At 43.8% G+C, this 23,145-nt stretch overlaps 1 protein-coding gene and 2 long non-coding RNA genes across 4 annotated transcripts in view; 2 read left to right on the forward strand and 1 right to left on the reverse strand.

The window, feature by feature from the left end:
- The window catches only part of LOC132007742 (uncharacterized), a 7,773-nt gene extending 4,291 nt beyond the window's left edge, over positions 1–3,482 (forward strand). Inside the window, exon 3 of the long non-coding RNA XR_009401428.1 lies at positions 1,744–3,482. This is a non-coding gene — a long non-coding RNA (uncharacterized LOC132007742). The remainder of the gene's footprint in view (positions 1–1,743) is intronic.
- An 8,862-nt stretch (positions 3,483–12,344) lies between these two features.
- F9 (coagulation factor IX) overlaps positions 12,345–23,145 on the reverse strand; it is a 32,849-nt gene continuing 22,048 nt past the window's right edge. Inside the window, exons 7-8 of the mRNA XM_059386216.1 lie at positions 14,682–14,796; positions 12,345–14,038 (exon numbers count right to left, since the gene is read on the reverse strand). Of these exons, the coding sequence (XP_059242199.1) occupies positions 13,491–14,038; positions 14,682–14,796 (663 nt within the window). The 3' untranslated portion in view covers positions 12,345–13,490. The remainder of the gene's footprint in view (positions 14,039–14,681; positions 14,797–23,145) is intronic.
- The window catches only part of LOC132007811 (uncharacterized), a 96,938-nt gene continuing 94,008 nt past the window's right edge, over positions 20,216–23,145 (forward strand). For both annotated transcript variants that reach the window (XR_009401436.1, XR_009401435.1), the window contains exon 1: positions 20,216–20,288. This is a non-coding gene — a long non-coding RNA (uncharacterized LOC132007811). The remainder of the gene's footprint in view (positions 20,289–23,145) is intronic.

Consider the following 23,145-nt stretch of genomic DNA (forward strand, 5'->3'; position numbering starts at 1 on the left):
TATATCTGATAGGGAGCGCCTGGGTGACTCAGTTGGTTCAACGTCACACTGTTGATTTCGGCTCAGGTAACGATCAAGCCCCACGGTAGGGTTCTTCACTGGGCGTGGAGCCTGCTTCAGATTCTCACTCTTTCCCTCTCCCCCTTCCCACTCCTTCTCTAAAAAAAAAAAAATTGTATCTGTTAGAATAAGATAAAATCTAAGCTAATAACACTATGAATGCTTTCGGAAGCCAAATAGTTGTAATGAATCACATTTTCCCCTGAATTTCACTGATTTCCATTTTCTACGTTGAAAAGTTAAGTTTGAAAGTAAATGTGGCCAGCTTCCTGCTAATTCTTTGTGCTTAGTTAAATCATTAATGAGAAAAGAAATACGTGAGTCACTTAAAGTATGTGTTCAAGAAGCTGTTGACACTAACGTATATAAATTGTTTTTGGTGAAGCAATTAAAAAAAACCAGTAAAGCCATGTATGTACTAGAAAATAATGGCCTTTCTTGTGCTCAGGTCTCCAAGATTCAAAACTGAAAACACCAAGTGTATTCACCTAACTTCTATATAATATAGGAAGACTTGGTAGGTTTTCCCTAACTTGTGTCATCATTTAAAATTTGAAATCATCCTTTTAAAGCCAGACGTCCTCCTACTTAATTCAGGACAAAGTTAATTACATTTTAGCTAACTGTAATGCGGGGCATGTAAAATTACATATTTGATTAGTTTTAATTTGAAATGATTCCATTACTGTAACCAGTGACGGCAGACGAAGTGTGTAGCGCTACCTTTGAAAAGGGTGTGGCAGAACAGCAACTTAAATCGGATTTGGGCACCTGCTTCTGTTTCAGGCGGTAAAGAGTGTATGTGTTAACATATATCCACGTTAGCTGGCAAAAAAAAAAAAAAAAAGCACATTCTTCTTCTGTAGCCATTTTTATTTTCTCCCACCAGTACTGCTTTTCAAGATCCATTTCTTTCTCGCAGTGCCATCGGGAGGGCAGAAGCGTAATGTATTGCTAGATCATCAGCACTGAAAGCAGTCATTACTCTCAGCGTGGCAGTGCTACTAGATCAAGGGACTAAGGTTCACTTGGCCCCTGTTCTCTAGAAAGTTCTGACTTTAGATCTTTTAGAAATATACAGTCCTTTCAAATAACATGCACTTCTGACTTAGGCTGATTGAGAAGTTCATGCTTATTGATAGATTTCTGTTGAATGCTATAGTATCAAGTGGTTTTGATCGAGATCTTACCCATTACATGGCATCAAGCAAAATGGTATACTGTGGCCTACAAAAATGTGTGCCAATTTGTGGATTAGGAGATTACAGTTGACCGCATATGCACCTGTCAGAAGCGTTTAGGTTTCAAAATAGATATTAGGCTATCTTATTTGAAATCTGGCAAATACAGTGTAAAAGTCTCTGATACTTATGTCCTTACTATGTCTCCTGTTCTCTAGACCACACAGCATAATTCACATAATATTTATGAATTCCAGTTGCAGGAGATGTGAATTCTGTTTCTTTTGCTTCCAGTGAAGCTGTGCCATTCATAAAATAGAGGCCTTTAAGAAATGGTTTTGGAACAGAATGACAGCTTTCGTAGTCAACCAACCAAAAGCCATCACCTTTGAATTCAGATGAACCATTTGAATCCTCCCATTCAGTGTTAGAAGCCCTAGCACCGGCAGTCTGGGTCTCCAAAGTCTCTCGAGTATTAACATCATTCTTCATTATTTTGTAGATGCTGCTCTGAGTAACACAAGGAAACTCAATTCCCCTTGAATTAAAGGAGAATGAATAGACTTTTAAAAATAAGATTTCCTTTGGAGGTGTGAACTAGATTCTATTTCTTAAAAGTGTTACAGACAAACAGCACAAGAGTCAGGATGATCTATGTTGCCCATGACATTCACAGAAATTCCTCAGGACTGAGGAGGACTTCGTCATTCACAGTTTGTCTCATTCTTGCGAGAACCATCTTCACACCTTCCGGTCCCCTCGGTTGCAAAGTGCAGTGTTACAGCGTTCCCTGGTGGGGTTTCTCAAGGCATGCATTCAGATCCCATCTCAAAACCAGAAATCAATAATTTTGAACATGTGCAGGCAAAAAGCTGTACCTGTCATTTTTGACGTAACTTTTCACTAGCAAAACAAAACAAACATCCAAAGAGAGAAGAAAGATCACCAGAGATTTTAAACCCCTTTGTTGGTTGGTAGTTTATTTTATTCTTTGCTTCTGCTATCTAGGGGACTATAATGTACCAAAGGGATATATGTTCTGAAGGACCTCTTTTGCACTTTGACTGGTATGGACGGTTGTCAGAGCTGTCTTATGGTTCTGGAAAGATCCAAAGCCAAAAAATCCTGTAGTTAGGATGTGTTGAAGTTTACATTTTATGCATTGAAATTTAGATACACCTATCCCAGCTTTAAGTTAAATATATTTGCACAAGTTCTTCTTTAAGTTAAATATCATATTTGCACAAGTTCTGTGTTCTGGTGTCTTGAGTTGCTTTCGAATTTTGTAGAAAGACCGATTCTGGGAAAGGTGTTCTTCAGTTATGTTGTGCCTCTTCCTAGCATTTTTCTTTGATGATACATGTGTACGTGTCTTTCTTTTAAACATGTAAAAAGTGTGATCACTTCTTTTAAAGCCCAGGGCCAGTTGTTGCATGCAGTGTCAAGTTTATGCTTGGAGTATTTTATATGCTGGACCAGTGAAGACAATGGTTTGAAATTGCTGCCTTTTGAATCATGGATTGTGAATTTCCTGTCAAGCTGGCATATTAGGTGCATGTTTTTTCATTATTGGTTTTACAATAAACAACAACTATATTATATGTAAATTTCTCTTTTAAATAGGTTTGTGTGTCATGTCAAGATCATAGTTTATGCCAGTGGTATCACTCGATGTAGCAGTTTGTATGACAAACCAATTGTGCTTTATTCAAAGGTACCTGCACATTATAACTCTTCTAATGTCCAATTTGCTGAATATATGATGGGTGATTTATAACTCACGAAAATGCCCGTATATTTGATAGTTCACTTAATACTTCTACGACAATAACAACACCACAATGAGATCGAAGCACATTTCTTTTGTGTGCTGATCCTGTGGTTTGAAGACAGAATTCGGAGATAAAATGGTTGATTGATGATGCCCCTCTGCACAGAACATTTTAATTTTATGGTTTTAAACTAGGGACTTTAATCCTTTAAGACAAAATGAGTTCTATAGATTCAAACATACAGTTACGGTCTTTTAATGTCTTAATCACTGTACAATGAATGCTCCATTCGTATATGTATTTGTACATGGAACAGCACTGTATTAATTTTATTGGGCTATAAATGTGTGTTACTATAAAACATAGCAGCAATTTCCCTTTACGTCTTCAAAATTTAATTACATCGTAAATGTACTTACAATGTAAATGTACTTGTGTTAATTCCACATTAAAAATATTCAACCTTCAATTCATGCATTTTTTTTCAGTTTAGTATCAATTATACATTGACATCTCCTTTCCTCTCACTTATTAGGGACACCCTAAAGGCACCAATAAGTATATTGAGTTAAATATTCACCTTCAGGTTTGTCGTAACGTCATCATAAATAAAACAATGATATTGAGCTCAATAATAGCCAGATGCAACACAATAGAGGAGAGAAGCCAGAAACGGAGTCCTACATACATGGAATGTGCTGCGTTATTGGATACAGCGTTGTATGTGGGGCAACTGGAGACTGTTTAGTAAATGACGCTATGAAAATTGGGGAAAAAATAGATGTTAACCTTCAGCCTTGCTTCATGATTCCCTGAGAGACAGACAAAGACAGGGAGATCTGACTAGAACCAGAGTAAAATGTTTTGTTCAAAAAATTTCTTCACGCAGATTTGTAGGATAGCTGCAAATGAGGTTTCGGGGGCATAGATCAGTAGCCACGTTTATGAGTGGATATTCTACACACTGAAAAACAATCTGCTTCCGTATACTGGAGCCCAAGGAAGCCTGGAAAGCACCTCGATATCTGCGGTGGTATTCTGAACCGTCGTTGGGTGCATGGTGCATTAGGGAGCTAGAACTTTGGGCTTAATACAGAGAAGGGATAAACATCTCTCAAGCTGGTTTGACTCAATCTCCCATTTGGTGAAAACTGAGTAATCCCAGTGCAGAATCAAATTATTTCTTGTGCCTGTAAATTTAGTGTGAGTCCTTTCGAGGAAGTGTCGTCAGTGAGCTAGTTAATAAGTTGACCCATCTCCCAAGACCTCCTTGAAGATTAAAATGTGTATTCCAGTTTTTATTCCTCTGTTGGCCGAAGAGTAAATGTTGATGTTTCCAAAACCGTGTATGAATCTCCTACGATAGATTTACTGAAACCACCCTGACATCTGGGCTACAGTATTCTCTCAAGAGAGAGCTTCTCCACGAGTATGTTTTTGTAAGCATAAGTAAGGGAGTGTAAAAAGAAAGAGAAATTAGTGATTTTATTTGGGGCTTAGTCAGAAATCAATCCAGTGTCACTCAATATTGACTTTCTCTGAGAAAAATGCTTATTATTAGTAGGTATTAGATAGAGCACAGGAACCTGCTTCCCATGGGGCTGGCAGACTCAAGAGTACTTAACAAATCAAGTCACAAGCAAGTAATGGCAAAAACAAGTTATTTTTGTTACATTTTAGTACATTTCCGTACATTGATTTGGAATGGTTGGTTTGCAATTGGCGTCATGGGGCCTGCCCAAGGACAGTGAAATACTTAGGAACAAACCAGCATTAAAGAGATAATCTAAACCCTTTATATTGTTCAAAAAAAAAATCACAGACACAACAGCAGGCTTTTCTCTCTAGTTCAAAATGTATCTTCTATATTAAAGCTCATGATGTGTTCAAGTCTTAAGTTCTCCTTTGCGTTTAGTGAGGGCCTACCTCATACTTGTGGATCACCTCCTTTTCACATGTGCGAATTAGCCCATTACATCCTGAGGAGACACTTTCAGCCCATGTCCACCAAATAGGACTATTAACATGTACCAAGAACAGCCAGTGAACTTGAACTTCATGAAGTTGGATTCCTTCAGCTAAACGAAACTTTCCTTAAAGCCAACCAAAATAAAATAGAAACTGTTTCGAAGGTACATTTCATCTCCATATTTGTGAGATAAACTCACTAGCTTGATTACTAGCAAAGTAAGCAAACAAGTACAACCAGGTTGAAGAAGAAAGTAAGCAGAAGAGAAAGTCAAAGATTTCAAGCTTGAAAAGAACTTGATGTGCCTAGGATTACTTCAAGTAAGTTTTACTCTCCATTTGATAGTGAAGTGCTTTTACATGAAGATCTGTGAGAAATCAACCAAGAACCGACAAAATGTTACTAAGTGCAGTGTAACTCTTCGACCACAGTGGACATTTTGGAATCTGTCATTAGAAGCTAAAGTGATGTTTCCTGAGCCTGGGGAGCATGCAGTACTATACTTACCTATACATTTCTAACTACTTTCCAAATATGCGAATGTACTGCAAAATAGCCATTTACGGGCAAATAGTAGTAAACTTCAAAATCTGCCAGTATTTCTAAAAATACTAAGTGTTGGGGAGGATATGAAGCGAGAAGAGTTCTCACACATTGTTAGTGGGAACACAAATTGGTACAACCCTTTGGTGAATGATTTTCTAATACTACATGAACTTGAATATCACATAGCTTAGCAGTCCCATTGTTAGGCATCTGCCCCGGGCACACCCACGTGCTTGAGGAGATGTGTGCCAGAATGTTCATAGCAGCATTGTAAAGAATTTGGAGACAACAGGAATGACCATGAACAGAAGAATGGAATATTATAGAATATCCTTACAACAAAGTACTGTGTGGGACTTAAAATGAAAGATCTAGAAAAAAAATCTAGAGCTATGCTATTAACATCAATGACTTAGAAAACTGTAGGATAGAGCATTCATATCAAGTTTCAAAATATGCAAAATGTGGGGGCACCTGGGTGGCTCAGTCAGTCATGCACTTTCAGCTCACGTCCTGATCCTGGGATCCCGGCATCGAGTCCCACGTTGGGCTCCACGCTCAGTGGGGAGACTGCATCTCCCACTTGTCCCTCTTCTGGACCCTGCTCATGCTCTTTCTCATTTTCTCTCCATCTCAAATAAATAAAATCTTAAACAACATGCAAAATGTGTACTTAAAAAAAAATTTTATTTATTTGACAGAGCGCCAGCACAGGCACGGGGAGCGAGAGTGGGGAAGTGGGGCTCCATCCCAGCACCTTGGAATCACTCCCTGAGCCGGAGGCAGACACGTAACTGAAGAAACCATGATTTCGAACACAAATCAGTACCCTCCTCAAACCTAACCAGATGATTGTAGCTAACAATAGCAGAGCTGATTTCTTTTATTTATTCTGGAAACCTCGATCCGGCTCATTATTTTTAATTATTATGGCCTCCTTTCAGGATAGTCAATACAAGACTAATTCCTGCTCTGGGATAAACACGGGTTCAGTTTCACCCAGGTGCCCCCAAAATGTGTACTTTTAATGGATAATTTAAAGTAAAAGTATATGCTAGATAATGTTGAACATCAAGTTAAGGATGGTGGCTACCTCTGAAAGTGGGGGGTGGGAGAGAAGGAATGGATGGTGTTCATACTTGAGAGTTCATGATACTGTTCTCTATACATTTTTATGTGTCCCAAACATTGTATACTGTAGAAAACTATGCTCGCTTTAATTCGGTACTGGAAAAGTGCAATATAACGTCTTATCCCCCGATGATTTAGAGGTGGTAAAGCCCTACACAAAATTTATATTCCACCTATCTTTGTGGGGATTTTAAAAAAATCTTACATGCTGGCTGAAAATAGCAGTTAAGGACTCTTTCCCAAGGTCTTTGTAAATATCTTACCAATTACAGTGAACGAACATACCAGCAGAAAACTACCATAGACTAAACCTTTGGCAACCTAACGTATGAATGTGTTCTGTAGGAGAAATATTTGCATTTAAAAAACGCTTTATTTTACAACATAAAACAACTACCTGTTGCTGAGAACAACTTTAATGGTCTGTTTTTTTTTTTAGTATTTCTAACTTGCCAACAAGATCCTTCCATAAATAACTTTTATATTTTAATTTACAGTGTTATTTAGTGCTCACTCATAGCAATAGTTGAGTAGCAGGACTGTAAAAATGAAAGCTGTTTAGTCAAACAATCAGATTGTGTCCATTGGTTTGTTAGTAAATGTTAAACAATGGCATCTCTTTAAAAACAAAAACGGGTGTCTGGCTGGCTCAATCAGTAGAACATGTGACTCTTGATTTTGGGGTCATGAGTTTGAGCCCCACGTTGGGTGTAGAAATTACTTAAAAAATAAATTCTTGGGGCACTAGGGAGGCTCAATCAGTTAAATGTCCCCCTCTTCATTTCGGCTCTGGTCAGGTCATGATGCCAGTGTCATGAAATCAAGTCCCACGTTGGGCTCTGTGCTAGGTGTGGAGCCTGGTTGGGATTTTCTCTCTCTCCCTTTCCCTCTCTCCCCATCCCCATCATGTCTCTTTCTCTCACAAAAAAACAAAAACAAACATATCTGTAGCATTTGTCAATATCTATACTGTAAATGTCCCTGCCACGGTAGATTTCAAGCCACTAACATGACTTCACTGTACTGGGATTTGGCGTTTGTGAGTTGGCATAATATACAAGTTCCAGCACACTACTGATATTTTTATGAAATACACAGTGCTAGGCCCACAGCAAGTGCTCAGTAACATTTCTTACTAGAGTGTGCTAAGATTTCTGAATTATAACCCACCCTTATACATAGCTGTTCTTTTAGCGAATCTATAACACAAATTTACATTTTCTAAACCAAAGAAGCAGAGATTCCGATCTGAAGCATGATCATCTAGGACTAGAAACAGTATATGGACGTGTCTAGACAGTGAGAAATAGGGGAGGCATATCGTAATTAGAAGAAATGAAATCCTTGTGGCAAAGAACAGATTTTATTCAGATCTAAAACTTTAAAATCCAAAATAAAGCCAAGAACTGACTCTATAGAAAAAAGCTACAACAACAAGTTATCTATCTAAATGAGGATACGAAGCACAGATGAGAGGTAATTCCAGCTTCTAGAGAACACAAGCAAGCACAAAAGCGAGAAATGTTACCAAGAGAGGAAAAGGCCACGGCTGTAAGCATAGTCTTCTAGGCTAATCTTTTTTTTTTTGTTGTTTTTTTTGCATTTCCTAGAGATTAGTGTTAACTCCTTTTCATATCTGTAAGGATCTATTTAGCCAGAGTGACTCCATCTTGGTTAAAAAGCCATTTTGTTTGTGCAGTAAAACTTAAACTGACCCTGCCCCCCCCCCACCCGCAGAGAAAGTTACTTAGAAGCAAGTCTGGGAAACCAGTAAAATATGGTCAGCCAGTTCCTAATAACAGAGCCCAGAATACAAGGACGAGTCAGGCCAGGTGGAGACATCCAATCAGTAAAAAGCACACATATTGTCTCCCTAACCACCAAAGAATGTAAACCCTGCCTTTTGGGCACCAAGCTTGAGGGCCAGTTCTGACCAGAGTAATAGGTTAGTTCAAAGAGCTATTAAAGGGTAAATTGTAATTCAACTGGCCACCTGCGTGTGGCCTAACATGTCTATGCAATGTTACAATCTCATTGGCCACCTATGTGTCGCCAGGCTTTTGCTTTATAAAAGTTAGTCTGTGAGTCTGGGAGGGGTCGTTTTCTTTGGAGGCAGCCCTGACCGGTCAGTCAGTTGATTCTTGAGCCTGTAAGCTGGGGGTGCTCCCTCTCTTTGGAGACGGCCCTGACCGATCAGTCTGGCTTCTAATGCTTGGCATAGAATAAAGTTTGCAGAACTCTAACTTTGTTTCAGTCTCGTTCCCCTGACCAATCAGTCTGACTTCTAATACTTGGCATAAGATAAGGCTTTAAAGAACTTTCACTTTGTCTCAGTCTCGTTTCATTTTATAACGGATCTAACAATATCCTTGGAAGGAAATGATTGTAGGAGGTCTCTCTGTCTCTCTCTATTGGTCTGTCTCCCTTTGTAATGACATATTCCCTTATGCGTTCAGGATGACGATCTCACTCCCACCTTAGATGCCTGGGTTTTGCATTGATGTGGTCCACAGCAGTCTTTTTCCTCCCATTTCATTCATGTAGCAGTCCATTCATTTAACAAGCCTGTGCTGAGTTTCTCAGAGACTTGTTGCATTCTTAATTTGGCTTCTTTTAGAGCTGAGTTTCAATATCATGAAAATGTGTGCTTATTTTTGTCATATGTTCCAAGAGGAAAATAGATTTTTATGTAGAGATGTTCACCAAAGTATGTAATGTGTAAATCATGGGATCCCTTTATCTTTATGAGGTCGGTGCTTAAGCCACTTCACGGTTAGAGATCTGGAGAAGTTAAAGAGTACTGCGTTCCTAGAGGTTTAAGAATGACAGCATTGGGGCGACTGGGTGGCTCAGTGGGTTCAAGCCTCTGCCTTTGGCTCAGGTCATGATTCTGGGGTCCTGGGATCGGGCCCCGCATTGGGCTCTCTGCTCAGCAGGGAGCCTGCTTCCTCCTCTCTCTCTGCCTGCTTCTCAGCCTACTTGTGATCTCCGTCTGTCAAATAAATAAACAAAATATTAAAAGAAAAAAGAATGATAGCATTCGGGAGACTTACAATTTAGACAATTTTTATAGATTAAGATCACATATTTGACATCGCAGTGAAGCAACCTTTTGAAAAGAAGTCTTTGGCATCAAGAATATCCCTGTTTCTATTTCCAGCCTTCTCTGGACCAAGAGGGAAACTCCTACCAGAGCGAAATGATCTGGCCAGGCATTCGAAATACTGCTGTCTTTCTGTGAGGGTGTGGAGAAGGTGCTATGGCCCTGTTCCAGAAGCCAGTGCTTCTTTGTCTATCTGTAAGAGAGTCTGCTGTTCTTCCTTTCTGCTAGAGGTTGAAATAACTCTGGGACTCTCCAGGTCAGCTGGAACTTCAAGGAGAGGATAAAGAAGGTCTGCCTTGTAAGTCCAGTCAGAGAAATCGAGTTGAGGGGTCTATGTCTGCATGGGATGAAAGGGCGGGGGTTCCACAGTCTCTGGCCTCCTGAGATTCCTTCCACAGCCTCTGGAGTTTGCAGAACGTGCTGATTTTTGTAGCTCTTAACCGCGAGATTTCTAGATGGCATTTGGTTCAAAATCGGAAGGAGCCCCAATTTCCTGAGTGTTTTGCCCAGACGGGCCTGCCAGCAGCTGACCTCGGTTTCCTGGCCCCCACGGCTGCACGGCCCGGTGGGAAGCTCAGCTGCCGTGGGGGTCCCGGCTTCTGGAGCAGCTGCTGTCTCCATGTGCCACGAGGGTCTCAGCCCGCACAGCTGCCGGGAGCCGAGCAGAGACGGCGCCGGGACGCCCGCGTGCCAGATGACACTGACAAACCTGCTCTAGAGGTCAGATGGCGCATCTGGAAGGCCCAGTGCTCACCGCTGGGCTCGAAGCCAGAGCCCGGCCCCGCAGGTGTGGTCCACACGTGCTCCCGAGCGCCCGCTGGAGCCCGGGCTGCAGCTCCCGCCCCGTCGCCGCCGCCACTCTGCCTCCCAGATGCCCTGCGGGTCCTCAGTCGGTCCTGTTTGTCAAGGAGAGCATCGCTGGTAGGAATTCTAGACGCTTTTCGGTCCCAGGTTTGCCGAAAGGGTGGCCTCCCCTGCGAAAGTCCCCCAGTGCGCTTTGTGCTTCCACGGTTGGGAGCGGGAGACCTGAGCTCAGTCCCGGCTCTGGCCTTGCGGTCCTCTGACCGTGGCCTTATCTGGGCCCCTAGCACCACCTCTGTTAAAGCGGCCCACTGGTTTTGATGGTTTCTATGGGCCCTTGCAGCTCTGACATGTTTAAATGGGAATGGGAGCCTTCAGGAGTTGTCAAGGAATTATAAGTATGTAATTAAGTGACTGCGAACTGGTCTGCCATGGTTTAGGAGAAAGCCTTTCTTTTTTCTTGGACGGAGCAAGTTGGACAGGACTCCGTTCCTGCCATCACAGAACAATGCACCTTCCCAAGAACCCAAACCAGTCCCACTTAAGCAGCGATTTAGGATGACTGCACCGCATGAACATGCTTTTCTTCCCTCAGCAAGAGCTCTGCTTTCATCTGTCACTTCCAGTAGTGCAGCAGCTTGTCTCTGCCCGTTTAGGTGAAGTGCCCCAGTGACTCTGAACACACTGATGACTCTTTCACCGCCACGGCACATGCCCCAGGTAGACTCTAGCGAGGCCCTGACTCTGAAGTCGCGGGCCCTCAGGTGGCTCGTGATGAAGCCTGTCACATTTGAGTTCAAGGGAAAGAGGGTAACTGGGGCTCGGAGCTTTCTGGGCCCGGGATCTTCTTTGCCACCAGGAAGACAATCACAGGAGGTGTAAAGCCGTCCCCCATCGCTCCCTTTGTCAGGGGTGGTCTCCATGGCAACCAGGCCAGAATGGCTTCCTTTGACCAGCTGCGGAGTGCTGGGGTTACAGACCCTCGGTCATTCAAATGTGAAGTCACTGATTTCGAGCGGGAATTAGTACCCTCCTCAAACCTAACTGACGATTATAGCTAACAATAGCAGAGCTGATTTCTTTTGTTTATTCTGCAAACCTCCATCCCGCTCATTATTGTTATTTATTATGGACTCCTTTCAGGATACTCAACACAAGGCTAATTCCTGCTCTGGGATGAACACAGGTTCAGATTCAGCTAACATTTGTTGAGCATCTCCTGGTTTGGTCATGTAGCAGGTGTGGACAAAGCAAATTATATACAGTGTTTTAGTTCACTCACAAAATACATAAATGCGGATTCAAGTTTAATGAACATGTTGGTGTTCGGCACGCAGTATTCAGTCCTTGAATATTTGTTGAATGTCCTAGGCAGATCCAGACCACTGCCCTCTCCAGGGCACAGAACACATCGCCTCGGATGAAAGCCAGTGATAGTAGAGCTTCAGACTCTGATGTGTCGTATTGCCCTTGGACAACTTATGCCCAGCGTTCTGCTGAATGTGGTGTTTGTGCTACTTCTCTGTGAATGATGTGACAGGAAACGCTTCCTGAGAAATCTGAAAATACGTTAATTGGTACTTATGTTTGAAAGACTAAAGTAAAAAGGGATTCACTAGTAGATCTTGAAAGAAATCAGCAAGAGTGAGACCTGGCTGGGGGGTGAGGTGATGGCCGCAGCTCAGTGGGGTCAAAGCATTCCCAAACGTGATTCCTTCAGGAGTCTCACAAATCATGAAATACAGGGTGACCGATTCACATCAACCGAATTCACAAAAAGCTGTGTTATGAACCAGAACATCAGTTTATTAAGTCATAATGGAAGCCATTCTAACACATCAAAGTACCTGTGTAGGTTGGTCAGCAACCCTATAGAAAATTCAACATGGAAGGTCTAATTATAATCGGTCGCCCGGAGAGCCAGAAAAGGGGGAGTGAGCCACCAGTGCACCCTTCTCTACAGTGGGGATATGCTAGGTTAGGAGACATGACTCTCATGTTCTCTGGTCCAGGACAACTTCCTCCTCAACCCTGGATGGTACTGGAGGTACACTGAGTTGATGTTTCCCTTCTCAGTTACCTCCATCACAACACAATGACAAGCTCTTGGGGAAATATTTTGATGGGTCATTCCTTCCATGATGTGTGTTTTTGAATAACATGACTCTCTCAGAGGAACTTTTCCTCCAAGATCTTCGGGCGCCTCACTTCAACCGGATGCTCCGAAAAGCAAGTCACAAACCAAACTGAAAGCAAGTCTGGGTTTGACAGACACGTGTAACTGTGGACAGCAGTACAACAGTGTGATGTGTCCCTTTCCTCCTTTAATCCCTTGTAGGGAAAAGGGCAGAGAGAGGAAAAGGGAGAGAAAGGGAGAGAGAGAAACTGATTTGGGGATTAGGAGATGGAAGAGATAGAGGAAGTGGGAATAAGGGTGCAGAAAAGGAAGTGGTGTTTTCTGGTGAGTTTCAACCTGTCAGCTCCTCCTGTGTTCTTCCTTTATGAGTGCGGTGCCGACTTTGTGAACTAGACCAAAGAGCCCAGATACAGATCTAAAACATGTTGATGATTTTGGTGGGAGAGGTAAGAAAGATCTGGAACATGGAATGCTGCTAAGGAGGGGAAGCCAGAGAGTTGCTCTGGTGGAGAAATTTCATGCCTCATGGGCAGGATGAAGAACTTCACTTCCCAGTTTTGTCAAGGGCTAGACCTGTGGGAGTGGTCACAGTTTCCTATCACAGTACGTTTCTTTAGTGAATCCATTTTCTACCCTACTTACTCTAGCAAAATAGGAATTCAAGACAGATTTCTCCCCAGAAAGAGAAAAAAGCAGTATTCATAGGATGTATGCGGTCAAATCTAAAGAGATAGGAAAGCGATTAGTAAAGGACCTTGTCCATTTTCAACCCTTGGAAATAGATTTTTCTTTAAGTGGACTTTGTCCTTTCTTTGATCCAGTTAACATAGCGGGACACCTTTGTATATATGCCATATTTTCCTTTCATTGCGCACTCTTCACCCCAGCTAATGATTCCAGTTAAGAAATTGACACCTTCCACTTCGGTGACGTGGGGCCCCCCGCTATCTCCCTGGCATGAATCTTTACCGCCCTCATGGAAACCAGCACAGAACATGTTATTATAGATGGTGAACTTTGTGGAGCGAAGGCATGTGGCTCGGTCAACAAGTGGAACTTTAAGGTACTGGAGAACTGAAGCCGATCTCCCTCTGTTGAAGACTCTCCCCCAGCCACTCACGTAGCCGGATCCAAACTTGAGGAAGATGTTCGTGTATTCCCTGTCAGCAATGCAAATCGGGGTCACATAGCTGTTGAGCGTTAAGGGTTCATCCAGTTCCAGAAGGGCGATGTCATGGTTGTATTTATTTATAGTTGCATTGTAGCTGTGGTGAAGAATAGTGCGAATCACGTTTCTCCTTTGCTCTGTATGTTCCTTCACCTTGGTGTTATGTTCACCTTCGGAAAGAAAATTTCTCTTCGGTCACAGGTAGACTTACACGTAAGGAAACAGCTTGGCCAAGATTTTCGGCATCCCTGAATTAACTGGCAGCCAAGTGTCAACGATCTCATTCTTAGATTGCTAGGATTTTGGTAAAATGTAACGAGGGCCCATGCAGACATTTCAGACCAAAAGCCCAATGGGGTCCAACATGGAGCTGGTGTGTTCTGGTATAAATCTTACATTGTTCAAGGGGGTAATTAATCTATTTGGCATGAATTACCCTACACTCCTAACTCCAAGTATTTCGACCCCTTTTCTGAGCACAGATGATATATTCATTAGGTCATTCAAAGGCTGTGCCAGGCCCCAGAGGTACAAAGGCGAATGATACGACATGGCTTTGGGGGAAGGCTCAGTCTGGTGGGGAAATGCACACATCATATGTAAGATGTGTGAGATGGGGTCGAAACTGGGCACGTCGAAAGAACTTTGGGGGGCTTGAGGGATGGAAGAAGTTCGGGTCTGGAAATACGGCTCCCCTAGCACTAACCCAAATTATTTCACAAAGAACTTTGTAGACCTTAGGAAAATATGATGCACCCGTCATATAGAAGGTCTAGTGATCCTGCAGATTCCTACCCTTTTTTGTTTATTTACCTGCAACCACGGTAATTTTATCACCAGGCTCAATGCAGTGGGCTGCAGTCACCACCCATTTTTCATTGATGATGGACCCTCCACAGAACTCTTCGATCTTCCCATTCAAAAGGACCTGTGGAAACAAAATCGTGAAACTGACTACCTAAGGTGTTCGATCCAGAACAAAAGAAATACGGGTGCTGTTGACAGGAGTGGGCACAAAGTTTGATTCCAGGTGCTGGCAGAGCTGGAGTGTTTCTGGAAAGTGTCAGCTTTGCAGATGAGTTAGTGTTTCTGGAGCGCACTCAACAAAGCCATTTCTGTAACTGACTTGAAGAGGATGTGCAGGGAGAGCCAGAAGGAGCTCTAGAGGAGGCAAGTTAGGAGGGGACGGCTTCTTTTGGTGATTTGGGACCCTGGGATGCCTTTTCCGGGTGAGTCGGATTCTCTGATGGCACAGATTGTTTCACGGGAATACGGCAGCTAAATTCGGAAATTTAATTGACTCCTCCAGATCCATTGTTACTATTGAGTTTTCTGTCGCTGCATGAGGATATCTTGCTACAGGGTGATTTAAGATAGTACTGATCTTTCCCTCGGGTCTTTTAAAGCCCTTTGTAGACTATGAATTGAGACCACTGGCCTCCATAGAACTGTGTTTACAGCCATCTGGGCGGTAAGGAACCGCAGGACACATGCACTCCTTCTCTTTTCCCCTAGCCCTATTCCACTCCCCCCTGGCTGGCCAGTAAGCTGCCTCTGTCCTGAAAGATCTCCTTAGCTGCTGTGCTTGGGCCAGGATGGAGGCGTTCGGGGGCTGGTTTGAGCCTGGGCATTATTAGACAAGAGGCCAGTCCATTCTTTCATCCGTACATCGATTATATAACCAGAGTGGACAGTGGATATTTTTACCGCCTCAATATCTAGATCAACTCAAAATTTTTCACTTACTGTGTGCCCAAGGGCCTCGAGCCACCAATTCAGGAAGAGAGCTGAGAAGTATGGACACTAGAGGGCGCACTGAACATTTGTTAAACCTTATGCGGGAGCCGACTAGCTCTTGCGAGCTCCTGCTCTTTTTCTAAAGCACACCTCGTCTCACACTATAAATCCGTTTCTCAACTAAAAAAAAAAAAAAAAAAAAAAAAGTGATCAATGGCCTCAAGTGTGGGTCTGGGAAGGTCCTTGGTGCATATTCTAGTGAAGATTCTTTTTGCCTTGAATTCAATTTACTGAACACCTACTAAGTCCTAGACAGTCAAGCATCAGCCTCCTACCTGGAGGACTCTGGGGCAGACTCACAGCAAGCCTCTGAGCCCCTTTGCTTTTCTTTCCTTTTCTAAGATTTTATTTATGTATTTGACAGAGAGAGAGCGAGAGAGTGAGAGAGGGAACACAAGCAGGGGGAGTGGGAGAGGGAAAAGCAGGCCTCCTGCCAAGCAGGGAGCCCTATGCGGAGCTCGATCCCAGGACCCTGGGATCATGACCCCGACCCAAGGCAGACGCTTAAAGACTGAGCCACCCAGGTGGCCCTGACCCATTTTCCAACTTTACTTTCTCATTTTCTGGCTGTTGTTTTTTGTACAAGTATATGTAAATAAATAAATACTTTATGTAAAAATATAGGAAAACCACATAATAACATAATAAACACCTGTGTAGCTGCCATCATCCAGACTTAACAGTCATTCTGAATTTTTTTGAACATTTATTGATCGCTTACTATGGACTAATCACTGTGCTAAGTCTTATGTACATTTACTACAACACTGTGTGGAGTGATATTAATAGGCCCACTTACAGATGAGCAAACCAAGGTTTAGATACGTACATTAACTCCTTTAAGGTCAGTGGTGAAGCTCTAGAGGAGGCAAGTTAGGAGGGGACGATGCAAAGCCTCGTCTGCCGGCCTTCAGAGTCTATGCTCCTAAGAGCACAGCGTGTTTCCAGGTGCGGTTGGTGGGCCAATGGCAGTAGAGTCATCAGGATGCTTGTAAAATCCAGATTTGGAGGCCCCCCCGCCCTCCGTCCCGGCAAATAATCAGAATATTTGGTGGGTGTAACTGGAGGAAGTGAAGATCTCCAGAAAATCCTTATGCATAATTAAGTTTGAGAAATTCTGTTTCTGAATTTCCAAGGCTTCATGACCTTTATGTTTCAAAAGTGCTCCATCTACACAGAGCTGGCCACATTATTTGTGGGGCTCAGTCAAAAGTGAAAATGTGGGACCCCTTGTTCAAAAGCCAGGAAAAAACGTGCCATTGAAAATATTTAAATACAATTCTTTTTCTTTCCTCTGTGGTCTCTTGCAATCTGTCATGGGTTTTTTTTTTTTATTATTATTATTATTTATTTTTTTTAAAGATTTTATTTTATGTATTTGAGAGAAAGGGGAGAGAGAGAGAGAGAGAGAAAAAGCATGAGTAGGGGGAGGGGTAGAGGGGAGGGGGAGGGACAAGCAGACTCCTCGCGAAGCGGGGAGCCTGACATGGGGCTCCATCCCAGGACCCCGAGATCAGCACCTGAGCCGAAGGCAGATGCTTAACTGACTGAGCCACCGAGGCACCCCAAGGGGTTATTTTATTTTTTTAAGTAGGCTCTATGTCCAGTGTGGAGCCTGACATGGGACTTGAACCCACAACCCTGAGATCAAGACCTGAGCTGAGATCAAGAGTCAGCTGCTTAACTGATTGAGCCACCCAGGTGCCCCCATGGTGTTTTTAATGTTACTACTTCATGTCATGCTTTTTCAGGCCTCGGGGCTATTTGCTGGGAGAGTACAGACACTAAGGGGTGCCCAGGAGCTGCCCCCTGTGATTTGGCATGCAAGGTCCCCCTCCTAGCAAGCAGTCCCATGTCACAGCACAGGAAGGTAAGTCAATCGGCCCTTCTCGCTGGCCCAGGGCACCAACCAACAGTGGAGGCGTGATTCCCAAGGGATTACAGCTTCCTTGGCGGGACGTGCTCAGCACCTGCAATGGAGGTGGGCAAGAGGCTTGGCCCCACCATCCACCCTCCAAATGAGCTGCGACACACACCTAAGATGCTATGTAGCCATGCCCCGTCCCCAAACGGCACAGAGTGTGTACACCCAACCTCAACCCTCCCTGTGCTGGTGCAGGAGGAGGGTGACGATGATGGCTGAGGGGGATATGCCAACATACCATGAGCTGAGGGTGGCAGGGACCATTGGGCATGTATGGGGAGGAGGAGGCAGGCCTGGCCAACGAACCAGGTGACAAGGGAGCGGGAGGTCGAGAATCCATCCCAGGGAGGTGGTGAGAAGTTCCACAGAGGTAAGTTGACATCTCTCAGCCTAATGGGTTAGTTAGGCCAGACTGAATGATATCCACGGCCCCTGGGCACAGAGACTATGATGTAGCTTGTCTGACTCCTGGCAAAGACTTGCTGCCTAGAGCTTCTATTCCTTTCTGGTGGATGGCTGAGAAATAGGATTGCGTTTTTTTGAGCCTGAAGACTGTTGTTGTTGTTGGTGGTGTTTTTTGTTTTTTGTTTTGGTTTTTTTTTTTTTTTGCCAATCTCTGATTGGTATTAGAAATTTTAGCAAACGTCTTTGCCAAGAAAAAGCCCTAAAATATATTTGCATTTAAAGATATTACAAATGACTAGATTTTGGAATGTTTGCTTGGCTACCGCAGGATCACAGCTATCTAAATATGAGCTATTTGGGGATGAGCTGTCTGCTTGGCCAAGGACAAGTTCTTGTAAGACATCACTTTGGAAAATGAAGGGAAAAACGGGAAAGCATATGTTCTGAGCAAGGCATCCAAGTTCTGATCTGTCAACCCTTTTCATGTTTGTCCTATGCTAATAGGAGCCTGTTTTCTCTCTTTCAGACACATACACAGATGCCCACCAAACTCACCCACATCCCTCTACAAAGCAGACACTCACATAGCTCTTCTGACGCTCTTCATTGATAATGCCACCGCAGAGCACTAGCTGTCCCCCTGCTATTCTCTTCCTAACCTTTAACTTGAATCTGGCCTTCCCCTGTGATTTTCAGTAAACTCTTCTCTCTAGTAGCCACCTCCAGCTTTCCAATGACATCTTTTTTCCTGTTTGCACACTCGTTCTGTCATATAAAAAGCAAAACCATTTCTGCACAATGTACAGCTTGTTATACCCACTGGTGTGACTCACCCAGCCATTGGTCCGACTTCATTTTTCTGGGCACGGAGGGGATGCTCATTTTCTTTTGAATTTTCGGTTTTTAATGGTTAGCTACACTCATCCTTGAAATAGCTTTCTTTCATCAATCCACCTTAGAGAAGAATAATCTAAATGTTCTGTCCAAAATAGTTTTGTGGGGCCAGGTGAGATTACGTATGTCATGTTTTTGTTTCTCTTAATTGAAACTTTATCATTTGGGGGTTACTTTTTCCAGGTCAAGACGTGTCTATAGTCTTAGACCCCTCATATAAAATCTTTCTCCCAGTCCACCCCCTTTCCAATGTAAAGGGAGAAAAAGAAAAAGTTCTAATTCATACATAGGGTAACTGTGTGCTGTCTTCCATACGGGTGTGTCTTAATCTGATGGAAAGGGTTGGGTATGTGTGGATAGCCCTCCAGGTCAAGGCCTTGGGTACATATAAGGATGGCTTCAGGCCTAAACTGAGGAAAGCTGAGACTGGGGAAAATGTTGAGAGGTTTTAAAGATTCTTTACGTCAAGAACAGAATACGGAATAGACAGACAGCTTCTCAAGACATTTTGCTGGTTGAAACGGTTGCATATTGGCAATTGTATGTGATACAACCTAATATAAAGTTTAAGGGAAGCTTAATTCACCGATGGCTTCTATTGTATTCTATTTTTTTTTAATCCGGTAAAATGATCTCCAGATTATTAAATGTAGAATAACTATGGCTAATACAGAGTTGAGGTCCATGATGAAACAGAAAATAGAAAGACCAGGTACTTCACATTCAAGGCCGGACAGATCCAAGCCCAGAACAGAACGTGCGGGAGGAGCTCTTGGGGCAAGTTTGCTCATGCCCAGAATTATTGGCCAACAGGATCAAAGGCAAGGGACCAAAACCAAATTAAAGCTTTAGAAAGCCAAAACATGGTGTTGCTTTCTCAAATTTCTCTTTTAAACTGTTGATGAAGGTGGTCTCGTAGTACAGGTGTTTTGATTTCCCTTTTCTCTAATGTTCAAAGGTTTTCATGGCTTCCCTATGTAGTATGAAATTTGAGTCCTGTTTTTGTTTTCCGCTCTAAGGATAATTAATAGTGACTCTAGAAACTATCCTTTCTCTCCCTGTGCCCTGCGCTTCACTCTCCAGCTATCTCTCCTGGCTCCTGAAGTGACCCAGCAGGGTCCCTGTCCCCTCTCCCTGAGCTCTCTAGAGGCTCTGAACCCCCCGCTGGTGGGAAAATGAAGGAAACTGGCCCCCCCCCCCCCCCCTTTCCCGCCCCCCCCCCCCCCCCGCAGGGAGGTTAGAGGTCAGGCACATCCCCGGTGCCTTTGACCTATAGGGGTCTGGGGTGGGGCTGGCCGGGCTGGAACCGGAGGGGATTATGGGAACGCCCCGGGGCAGGGGGCGGACCCAGTGCGGTTTCACCTCCAGCCCAGAAGCGGAAGGGAAAGCCCTTGGTCAAGGTAAGGACTTGAACACGGCCACGGCCACGGCCACGCTTGAGCTGGGGGCCAGGTGCGCCTCACTTCTTAGGGTCCCAAACCTGGCTGCAGTGGCAGAGGTCCGCCAGCCTGCCCTACTGTCCCACCAGGTGAACCAGGGCCCTCGACACCCCCCACGGGTTTACCAGGCTGGGGGGCGTCGCCAGCTCTTCACGTGAACAAAACCCGAGTTTTCCCCCAAAAGCCGCGCAGCCCCCGTCACCGACTCTGGGGTTGGAGAGGCTTTTCTTAACCGGGCCCAGAATCTGCTTGTCCGCCTCTGACTTTCACCCATAAACCCTCAAAGCAAAAGCCGCCCTCTCCCTTCCCGGTGGCCCCTTAGCTCTTGCCAACAGCTAACTAAAACCTTTTCCTTAGCGCACGAAGCCTCTCCAGCTTGACGCTGTTCATTACTCCAGATGAAAGCGACCTCTCTGTGTTCTCCGTGCGATTTGTTCACCCACGGAGTCGCTTTATCCCCTGCCCCCTACCCTTTTCAGGAAGCAGGGAATTGGGAATCCTTTCTGGGTGGTATTACTGAGCTGTTTCCTGTTCCCGAGCTGTAGACCTATTTGGGCCGTGGAAACCCCAGCTGATGCTTGGCTTTCTCCTTACGCCTTGGCTACAGCAAGTGTGTTGCCGTCTAGCCGGCAATCAAATCAAGCACTTCCACCTTGCACAGGAGTGGGGGATGTGCCGCTGGCCCATCCACAAAGGACAGACTCTGGTTTAACTCCTGTTGCGTCTTTGAAAGTGACTTTTGTACACTTAAGTTTATCTCCTGCTTTTGAAAACTAGTAACCTTTTCTGAGACAGTGGGTGGAGGTGGGTGTGGAGAGACAGCCCTGGGGTGAGAAGGAAACTGCAGAACGATGGTAAGGTCTTTCTCAAGTGTTCTAGGAAGGAGCTCAGCTCTACACCTTTGAAAAAGACTTCAAGTTAGTGCTTTGTGCCTCTACAGTCACTCAATCCTATTTCATGTGGATGGACTAGGGAGTCAACGTGTGCATGAGTGGTCTCGAACATTCCAAGTGGTCTTAGCTAGGCATGATGGGAAAGAGTTAATAGGTGTACTATGTAAGTGTGCAATGAAGATGACATGAAAAGATTTCAAATGTGTATCTTTTATATCTTCTTCCTTACCAGTCAGTACACCTGCAACCGTAATCTAACAGTTTCTTCTACTTAAAAGAAAAAAACCCCAGCTTGCTAGAGTTACTAAAATTTCCATTTGGAAAGACTTGATTTCTTAAAACATTGGCAAGCATCTGGCTTAAAGGGGGTGGGTGGAAAATGGAGAGATTATATGACTAAATTGAGACTTTATACCCCCCCTTTAGCTATTATTTGAGTGTGTCTGCCAATTTCATTTCTGGGTTGACAAGGGGACAAAGCTAAGCCCACAATGGAAGCATCCTGGGATATTGTTTTAATCCTGGGTTTTTCTTTGTTTGTTTCTTTTGTTTGTTTGTTTGTTTTTTTTTAAAGAGAAGTCATCTTTTAGGTAATAAAACACCCGTGGCTTTGCGGATCCTTCCCGCTCTAGGGACTGCTTTATGTCCCACAATCCCGAGGAAAATAATTACTATAAAGTAGGATCTTTTGTTCCAACCACCTATCCCTGGAAGTTGGATACATAATGAATAAGAATGTGCAAAAACACAAATAGTAAAATTAGATAGAATTAGATACATGGATGTTAAATAGAATGAAAGCATAATTAGAGTGGCTGAATCCAGTAGTGATTGTTCAAGGAAAGGTCAATGGGGAAGATCATTCTTACAAGGAGTCATGAAGGAGAGCAGAGATGTGGATGAGTGAAGGAAGAAGTCATGGTGGGTGAGGGGAGCAGTGCTGGTGGGATGCCTGGGTACGGGATAGAGGGGGTACCAAGGAACACACAGTGTATTTTGGTGGCTGTAAGATCAAGTCCAGCAAATATTCTTTTTTTAAAAGATTTTATTTATTAGAGAGAGAGAGAGAGAGCGAGCACGAGAGGGTCAGAGGGAAAAGCAGACTCTGCTGAACAGAGAGCCTGACGTGGGACTTGATCCCAGGACCTTGGGATCATGAACTGAGCAGAAGGCAGATGCTTAATAGACCGAGCCACACAGGTGCCCTCTGACAAGTATTCTTAAAAGCAAATCCAAGGTGGGGCATGTGGGTGGCTCAGTCGTTAAGTGTCTGCCTTCAGCTCAGGTCTTGATTCCGGGGTTCTGGGATCAAGCCCCACATCGGGCTTCCTGCTCAGCAGGGAGTCTGCTTCTCCCTCTTCCTCTGCCTCGCCTTCCCACTTGTGTCTGTTTGTCTGTCTGTCTGACTCTCTCTCTTTCAAATAAATGAACTCTTTAAAAAAGGTAAGGCCAAGGTAAAAGAACAGAAAATAGTAGTCTTGGTTGTGATGGCCTGCCACCCTTCACTAGCATTCTTTACAATGTCCGTGCGAATCCCTACCTCTGAGGCAAGTGTTCAATATCTTAAGACCCATTATGTTGGAAAATGTCAAGCATTCTGAAGAATCCTGAATAGATACATAGTTTCAGAGAATTCCAGTGGTGTTAAACCTGGGACATTTACCTGATCCTGGCTTAAATTATTACTGGTTTGATGACTGAAAAGTCCTTGATGCTACTGGTCCCTGATGGCAAAAATTCAGACCTCCGTAGAGATAATATTTTGGAGCGAAGCATCTTGAATTGCCACAAAATCATAGGACCATGGCTACTAGGGAGTTTTGAGTTAGATTAACCCATTACAAGCACCATCCAGTAGAACTCCCCGCAATGATGGCAGTGTTCTGTGCCTGTGCTATCCAGTACCATGGCCCCGGGCCATATGT

The sequence above is a fragment of the Mustela nigripes genome, chromosome X, assembly GCF_022355385.1.
Source record: "Mustela nigripes isolate SB6536 chromosome X, MUSNIG.SB6536, whole genome shotgun sequence".
NCBI lineage: Eukaryota > Metazoa > Chordata > Mammalia > Carnivora > Mustelidae > Mustela > Mustela nigripes.